The sequence below is a fragment of the Mesocricetus auratus genome, unplaced genomic scaffold (genome assembly GCF_017639785.1).
Source record: "Mesocricetus auratus isolate SY011 unplaced genomic scaffold, BCM_Maur_2.0 Super-Scaffold_4256, whole genome shotgun sequence".
In the NCBI taxonomy this organism is placed as follows: Eukaryota; Metazoa; Chordata; class Mammalia; order Rodentia; family Cricetidae; genus Mesocricetus; species Mesocricetus auratus.
This window is the reverse complement of record NW_024429182.1, coordinates 89484128-89492975: the sequence shown is the minus strand read 5'-3', so window position 1 is coordinate 89492975 and position 8848 is coordinate 89484128. Positions and strand designations below refer to the sequence as shown.

At 45.4% G+C, this 8848-nt stretch overlaps 1 protein-coding gene and 1 long non-coding RNA gene across 2 annotated transcripts; one reads left to right on the top strand and one right to left on the bottom strand.

Annotated features, from left to right (window-relative positions):
* Positions 1-1132: 1132 nt before the first annotated feature.
* Ascl3 (achaete-scute family bHLH transcription factor 3) lies at positions 1133-2431 on the bottom strand. Its single transcript, XM_005075692.4, has one exon. The coding sequence runs from the start codon at positions 2206-2208 to the stop codon at positions 1684-1686; it is 525 nt and encodes a 174-aa protein (XP_005075749.1). The 5' UTR covers positions 2209-2431; the 3' UTR covers positions 1133-1683.
* A 348-nt stretch (positions 2432-2779) lies between these two features.
* Positions 2780-6303, top strand: LOC121143922. The gene is made up of 2 exons (XR_005881226.1): positions 2780-3555; positions 6053-6303. It is a non-coding gene; the product is annotated as an uncharacterized LOC121143922 (long non-coding RNA).
* The last annotated feature ends 2545 nt before the right edge of the window (positions 6304-8848 follow it).

The window sequence follows — 8848 nt, the reverse complement described above, 5'->3', positions numbered from 1 at the left end:
GCCTGGTCTACAGAGAGAGTTCCAGTACAGTCAGAGATACACAGAAAAACCTTGTCTTGAAAAACCAAAAATAAAGTCCAGATTCTGTTCCTATGCCCGTATGTTGAGGCAGTCATGGTGCTTAATGGAGAAGACTCAAGAAAGCATGTATATGATGAGTCTCAAGACTGTGACTGGGAATGTTGTATACAGACTCTCTTCTTCATGTGTAGGAATAAGGAGGCATCTAATTCTAGAAGATTCTGCTAGCTATCTCCCTAGAAAATCATAGAGATAGACCTAGGCTCTTGGGCACTCTAGTTCAAGAAGCCCACTTCTCCCCCACAGTGTATTCTGAACTGACTTTTTAAAAAGTTCATTTATATTTGTTTTATATGTATGAGTGTTCTGCACTACAGGCATGCCTGGTGCCTGCAGAGGCCAGAAGAGGCTTTTTTGGATCCCCTGAAACTGGAGTTGTAGACAGTTGTGAGCTGTCATGTAGATGCTGGAAGCCAAACCTGGGTCCTCTGCAAGAGCAGCAAGTACTCTTAAACCCCTTAGTCATCTCTCCAGCTCCCTGTACTTCTTGCTGGAGAGAAAGGGGGGAGGGAGGGAGGGAGGAAGGGAGGGAGGGAGGGAGGGAGGGAGAGGAGAGAGATTTTAAATGATGGGTTGTTGGAGTGTTCAGTCCTTCGGTTAGATGAGGGGATACATTCTCTATTGGTTGTGACAGTTTAGGTTGAGTTTTCTGTGGCAACTCCAAGTGCCTTTTGTGACGATGCTCTCACAGAACTAATTTTGCAGTCACCAGATTGACTATGGCCCAGACACATGCCTTGACTCAGTCTAAAAAAGACTAGTGAAGGGGGCAGCCAGAAAGGATTACCAAGTGAGACCGTGGGATTTCAGTGGTGGCAGGGACAATATTCCAAGTTAGAATGGAAGAGTAAAGAGAGAAGGATGTGTTTGCAAAACTGTGATTTCCCTCTTGTGGGGATGTCAGAGCTTTGAAAGCCAAGTAGAGCCAGGCATGATGGCACATGCCTCTAATCCTAGGACTCGGGAGCACAGGCAGGTAGAGCTCTGTGAGTTAGATAGAATCCAGCCAGAGATACATAGTAAGAGCAACAAAACCAAACAAACCACAAAGTAATAAACTAAGTGGGAACCTTCTTAGGTAGTCATCAAAAGGTAGCCATCGGTTTGAGCAATGATGTTTTAAGAATTAACACATATACACACATTGCCTTACAGGACATGCACATATGCACAAAAAGACTTCACAAAATGAGGGTAGAGCTGGTTGAGAGCAGAGTCCGGGATGAAAATTAAGGGTGGACCAGACACAGGTGACAGGAAAATAGTAGCAACAAGTATTTACCAAGTGTGAGACAATCACTGAGTAGTCACGCTTCAGCCTCTCCATTCTTTGGAGAGATCCTTTGACCAAGGCTGGAAGAAGGATGGGGTGGGAGGTGCATAGACCCCTGGGAACTCTGTACCCTCAGCGGTCTTAGAGTGGTGAGGCCAGCTTGAGATTCTCAGTCCACGTGAGATACTTCAGTACATCTGAAACCCAGGTAAGCAACGTTTAATGAAGACTGGTAGTGGGACTTCTGTTGTCCTCTCCTCAAAACCATGCATGTGACAATCTACTGGATGCTGCTGTAGGAGACCCACCCCATTTTGGAAGGCGCCAACTCAAATGACTCTGAGAGAGGGCTCTTGGGGGCCGCAGCTGGTGGTGCCAGGGTTCCTCTGGGTCTCAGTCTCATCTGGGTACAAGAGAGATTGCAGGTAGCTGATGTACTTGATGGCAGCTCTGAGGGTCTCCACTTTGCTGAGTCGCTTCTCCAGGTAGTCCTCGGGCAGGTGGCGCCGCAGCCGGGCATAGCCTTCATTCACACACTTGACTCGCTGCCTCTCACGCTCGTTCCTCTTGCGGATGAAGGCTGGCCCGTAGGCGTAGTCACAGCGCCTGTAGTTGACATAAGGCATGGGGAAGGGGAAGGCGTACGGGTCCCCATAATTGTCCATGATCAGAGCATCACTGGAAAAGGGCAGCAGAGGCAACTCCTCCGTGTAAACGGGAGGCACGGGGGCCTCTGGGCACAGGTGGACAGTGACCATGGGGTCCAAGTAAAACGGCCTGGACGGTGGCAAGTGGGCAGACTCAGAGAAGACGGAGAGCCTGTCTGGAGGGCTGGAGTAGCTTCTAGAGTCCATCGTTTCCTCTTTCACCTAGAAACAGAGGCGTGCTTATCAGTTTGGCCAAATTCAAAAGGAGCAGGTTTGGTCTACTTTCTTCGAGATTCATGTCTTACAGACATCTGCTTAGTTTGGGGACTCGCACAGAAAAGTAAGCAGGGTTATAGTCACTTGTGTAGAGGTGCTGGGGTGGGGGCTGAGACTTGTAATTCTAGCACCACACAGGCTGAAGCAGGAGAGTAGCTGTGAGTTCAAAGGCAGCCAGGGCTGTATAGTAAAACCACTAACAAGAAAGAAAAGGAGGGAGGGAAAGAGGCAGAGAAGGGGAGAGGGAGGGGGAAGGAACTCTCCCTTTTCTCTCTCCTTCTTCAAGAATTTTATCACACCCCCTCCCGTGTGTGTGTGTGTGTGTGTGTGTGTGTGTGTGTGTGTGTGTGTGTGTGTGTGTGTGTGATACCAGGCACTGAATCCAGGGCCTTGCACATGATCAGCAAAGGGCATTACTTTTTGGACTTTGGCTGTATAGAGTAGCCTCAATGGATATTCTAGGGACACTTTTGTTACCCAGTTACCTAGGAGGCAGGGAAGGAGTGCCTGCATTTCCACTGTAAATCCTTTAGGGGCTCAATCTTGATTTTACTTTTCCCTTGTTCTGTGTCCTCGGGAAAGTTTCTTAAGCCTCTCTGAGCCTCCCTTGCTTCCTATGTCCTCTAGAAGTATTGACTACCCTGCAGTGGTTAAGAGGTTTGCATTTTAAAATTCAAGCGTGGCATCCATCCCGGAATTAGTTGGTTTTCTTTTTCTTCCCAGATGGATACTTATGGAGCCTCCCTTTCTCTGCACCTCATAGAAAACCCAGCTTATATTTCGCCCACAGTGGAGAGTCAAACATCAGTGTCTTCAGAGCACAGTTGCTGAGGTCTCAGCACGTCTATGATTACAGCACAGGTGATCTACCATGGGCCTCAGACAGCAGATCAGCAGCTCTTGGGCAACTTCTCAGGGAGTAATTTCCCAGTGTCTTTAGGAGTCACGGGCTTGGCATTCCAAACAAAAAAGAGGCAAAGCAAAAGCAAACAAACTAAATGTTTATAGTCAAGCCTAGATAACGCTGGTGCCGCTCTCTCCATTTGTTTGGATTTTTGAGACTGGGTCTCGCTGTGTATCTGCTGCCTGACGTTTGTTAGATGGCTGAGGCTGGACCCTCGGCGTGTGCTACCAAACCCAACCTGGCACTGGATCCTCTCTACCTGAGCATAGCAGGAACTCTACAGATCCTGCCTGATGATGGAAGGAATGGCCTTTAAACCAAATTCTAGCGTGTTTCAATCTTTGTGCAAAGGTCTGGGTATGGCCTCTCAAAAGGTAAGAAACTAGAATCAGAAATGGCTGCAGGGACTGCGGGCTGCAGGGCAGGTGACGAAGGGGAAGGGTTGCGGGAAGCCATAGTGGGACTGACTGGAAAAGGAGTGGATGCCTGGAATAGCACGCTCTAAAGAGACTGGGGGAGGATAATTGATGGAGTGCCAACTAAAAACAGAGGGACAGGAAGTGGGAGAGTCCAAATTACTGACCAAATGACCCAAAATAACTAACCTAAGACACAAATCTCTGGAAGATTAAACAGGAGCCAAAATTCTGTCAAAAAGAAAAAGTCGCTGACAGAGGAAACTAGTTAGGAAATTCCCAAGCCAGGAATTCTTAGAGGCTAAGAGAAAAGGGCAGGTATGACAAAGCCACAAATCCCGCAAATGGGGACAGGGCATGCAGCTCAGCTCTGGATTCAAAGCCCAAATGAACCAGAAGTTTAAGGTCATCCTAGGCTAGCCTGAGATTCATGAAACACTGTCAAAACACAACAACTGGCAAATGGGAATACAGCCTGCACCACCTATTTTTGATAATGGCCTTTTTGCCTACAGCTGACAAGTTAAATGAAACCATACCACTGTCCTAGTTTTGACTATCACCTTGACACATACTAGAGTCACCCGAGAGAATAATTGTCTACATTTGATTGGACTGTGGGCCTGTACTCGGGTAGTGTCTGTATTGTTTTTCATATTTTATGTATGAGTGCCTACATGTATGTATGTGCACCACATGTCATGTGTGCCTGGTATCCACAGAAGCCAGAAGAGGGTGTCAGATTCTCTGGAACCTGAGTTACAGGCAGTTGGGTGTGCCCTGATGTCTTTGCAGGGAACCAAACCCAGGTTCTTTGCAAGAGTAGCAAGTGCTCATAGTAGCTGAACCGTCTCTCCAGCCCCTTGATATTGTCTTGACTATTAATTGGTGCAGGGGCCTACCCCACTGTGGGTGGCACCATTTCTTGGGCGGGGGATCCTGGGCTGCAGAAGAAAGCTAACTGAGTACGAGCCAGCGAGCCCGAGCGGGAACCAGTAAGCAGCTGACCCTACATAGTCTCTGCCTCAAGTTCCTACTCCTTGGGCCCCAGCGCTGGTTTCCCTGGATGATGGACGGTAACTGTAAGCTGAAATAAGCCCGTTTCTCCCCTAAGTTGCTTTTGTTCATAGTGTTTTTAATCACAGCAACCAAGATGAAACCAGAACAGTCAGGTTCCTCAAAAGTAAGCAGATGTTGTCAAAGCCACTTAGGCCGAATTTTTATTTTGAGTCATGGTTTTACCCTGAAGAATAATTTAAATCATATCTTAGCTCTTGACCCAGATGAAATCTTGAGTAATTTGTATATGCCACACAGGTAATTGAGAGTCTAAGTTTTAATGAGATTTTAATAATTCTTAGAGCATGGAATGTCTGAAGACACATTGATGAGGAGGCTTTTCTAGCAAGCATTTCCAAGAAGCCCTCCCTCATGCAGGGGCAGTTAGTGTGGTCACTTTTCATTCATGCAGGAGAATTTACAAATAAAATTTAGGAAGATGAAAGCGTGCAGCCTTGAAGAGGGTAAAGACCAGAAGCCTAGTGTGGTTTGGGAGAGTGTATGAGGGAATTGAGCACAAGTTTATCTCAAAGGAAAGCAGTGGATTTATGCTACTATTCCAGGCTTCTGAATACACTCGTGGCTGATGAACACACCTACCTTGGGAGCATCTCAGGTTTCTGTCTTAGAGCTCTTCTGGGAAATTAATAATAAGGTCTTAATGATAAAATCCTGAGAGGTTCTTGATGCTCCACTGACTGAGCATGAAAACATCAACTTTCATAATATAAAACAATTTGGAATGTACAAAATAAAATGCCACCATTGCACATACAATTGAATCTTGGGATATGAGAGCTAGGGGGAAGCCAAGAGATGCCTTCTTTCCCTCCCTCCTCAGAGGCTATGATGAATTGCTACAGCTTCAAAGTCAGCAGCAATGCTGTTGCCAGGTGCCAGAACCTGAGTTCATCAGATTCCTCACCGGGAAGATCTGGGCCTTTGGTTATATGGGTCCTCATCGGCTTCTTAAGACAATAGCATCCTATTGATGGCAACATTTATCAGCTGTGCCTGGGGCTTTCCTTAAGAATCCTGTAGTCTCCCTGTGGATCACTATGGAGAAGCGTCTCTTACCTGTTTTGTAGTTCAAGATGCTGTATTTGGGGCTGAGTCTGGCTGAACTTGACTTATAGGTAGTCATTTAGTGAAAATATGCAAAGTAGCTTACGGTTAAACAGAACCGGCTGGCTCTGGTTTAGCTGTTTATTTCTACCTACTATGGAGCTATGACAGCACCTGAGAATCTAAGCTGAAAGGTTTGCCTATGAAACTGGACACTTGGGATGGATCCTTTTGTTTAGAGGGTGCCCCCATTCACCCAGGTTCTATGGTTTTATGTAAAATCATTTATGAAAGATACAATAGTCTCATAATATTGTTGATATTTTTTCAGACAGACCAGAACTAAGAAGGACCATGTAACCTTTGCAGAATGAAGTCTTTTGGGTAATGCAACACAGTGACATGACCCTGAGTGCTGATACTTTGATAGTGCTACGTTGGCAAAATAAGTTCCTTTAAAACAAACAAGGAATTGGCATACTACAAGTGCTTACTTAGTTTTATATGTGGGGAGAAGTTCTTGCTGCTTCCTTAACGCAACAGAAACTTGAAAGTCATGAATAAAACATATTCTATAATATAGTTAAGCATATTGTGTTTCAAATTGTGTTTGAAGGGGTTGGAGAGATGGCTCATCAGGTAAGAGTGCTTGCTTCACAAGTATAAGGACCTGAGTTCAAATCTCCCAGAACACACATTAAAAAGCCAAAGGTGGTTATGTGTGTACCTATAACCCCAGTGCTGGGGGATAGTCAGGTAGAGACAAGAGGGTCAATGGGGCTTGCTGGCCAGTCACCAGACTAGCTCCAGGTTCAATGAAGGACCCTGCCACCCTGCCTCAAAGGAACAAGGTGTAGAGTGATAAAGGGTACCTGGCACACACACACATTCTCTCTCTCCCTCCCTCCCTCCCTCCCTCCCTCTCTCCCTCCCTCCCTCCCTCTCTCTCTCTCTCTCTCTCTCTCTCTCTCTCTCTCTCACACACACACACAGCTTACACACACATGCACACATACACACAAAAAGATAAAAAGCTGGGATTTCTGAAAATATTTATTAAAATAAGAAAGATCTTCATTTCAATTAAAAATAACCAAATATAACATTGCTGTGTTAGATTAAATGCAAGAAGGAAAACCTAATATTTTTTAAATTTACATTTTTATTTATATGTCTCTGTGCATTTGTGTGTGGGTATGTGCACCTGAGTGCTGATGCTTGTGGGGGCCAAAAGAAGGTGTCAGATGCCCTGGAGCTGGAGTTACAGGTGGTTCTGGAAACTGAACTTGGGTCCTCTGCAAGAGCAGCAAGAGCTCTTATTCATGAGCCACCTCTCCAGCCTGTGCTGGCTAGTTTTATGTCAACGTGGCACAAGCTAGAGCCCCTGGAAAGAAAGGAGCCTCAATTGAGAAAATGCCTCCATAATATTTGGCTGTAAGGCATTTTCTTAATTAGTGATTTATAGGGAAGGGCTCAGCCTATTGTGTGTGGTGGAGTGTGGACTTGGGTTCTATAAGAAAGCAGGCTGAGTGAGCCACGTGGAGCAAGCCAGTAAGCAGCGCCCTCCATGGCGTCTGCATCAGCTCCTGCCTCCAGGTTCCTGCCCTGCTTGAGTTCCTGTCCTGACTTCCTTCAGTGGTGAGCAGTGATACATCTTGCTTTTGGTTATGGTGTGTCATCATAGCATTAGTAATCCTAACTAAGACACAGCCCCAATACCTAATGTTTACTTTGATTTTTTACTGAGACTATGAAGTCCCGACTGGCTGGAATTCACTCCATAGACTGGGTTGTCCTCATATTCATGGAGATCCACCTGCTTCTGCTTATCAAGTACTGGGATTAAAGGTGTGAACCATCATGTCCAGCCCAACATAACATTTTAAAACATTTGATATTTCCATTAATTCATGCTTTGCAATTGCATATCTGCTTTTCTGTGTATTCCAGGAGACTTATGTTGACATTCTTTTCATCATTAAAAAAAACTCTATTCTTGGGGCTGAGAGATGGCTCAGAGGTTAAGAGCACTGACTGCTCTTCCAGGGGTCCTAAGTTCAATTCCCAGCAACCACATGGTGGCTCACAACCATCTACAATTTAATCTGTCTGGTTCCCTCTTCTGGCATGTAGGCAGAACACTGTATATGTAATAAATCAATACATCTTTTAAAAAACTCTATTCTTGCACTGGGGGTGTGGCTCAATTAGTAGAGTACTTGCCTAGCATATAAGAAGCCCTGGGTTTGAACCTCAGCACCAGACAAAACTGGGCATGACAATACACTCCTGTGACCCCAACACTTGAGAAGCATTGGCAAGAAGATCACAAGTTTCCCATTATCCTCAGCTATGTGTTGAGTTTGAAGGCAGGCTGGGCTACATGAGAGCCTACAATTTTCTATGAGACCATCTCAGCTTTGCACACAGACAGGAACCAAATCTGGACTCTATCTTCTTCTAGATTCAGTTTTTGAGCTAAGTTTTCTGTGATATCAATGCCCAGAATAGCAACTTGCTGTAAAGACACTTTCCAAGATCTCACTCCTGTTTGAGATAAAAGCAGTTCTCAGCCTTTGGCCTCTGTATTAGCCCAGGGCTCTTCAAAGGCCGGTTGACTAGTTCTCCCATCGTTCAAGGCTTGGGAAGATGAGCCACATGTGGGTGGAGCTCGCTTTCTCTGGCAGCTGTTGCTATCTACTCAGGGCCTGTGGAGCTTCCCTGAAGGAATACAATGTTCCTTCTGGTCCAGACTAAAGATGATTAGTTTAACTACAAAGAAGCAAGGTGAGCCAGGAGAACAGCCCCTCCTGGGTTGCACAGAGAGAATCCTGATCTTTCTCATGGCTCCTGCCCCATCTGTAATTAAAATTAAATCTTATTTTAAATATTCATTTTATTTTTAGTTTGTTTCACAAGACACTATTTTATTTTTTATGTTCTTTTAAAAGATTTGCTATTTTATGTGCATGGGTGTTTTGCCTGCTTGTATGTCTGTGCACCATGTGTACAGCTGGTACCTGTGGAATCCATATGTGTTCTCAGTACTACCAAGTACTGAGATTACAGGCATGCACTACCACACCTGATTTTTGTATTGAGGCCCAAACCTGGGGCCTCATGCATT

Coding starts and splice junctions, on each gene's coding strand:
- Ascl3 (XM_005075692.4), bottom strand. CDS start 2,208: ATGGACTCTAGAAGCTACTCCAGCCCTCCAGACAGGCTCTCCGTCTTC.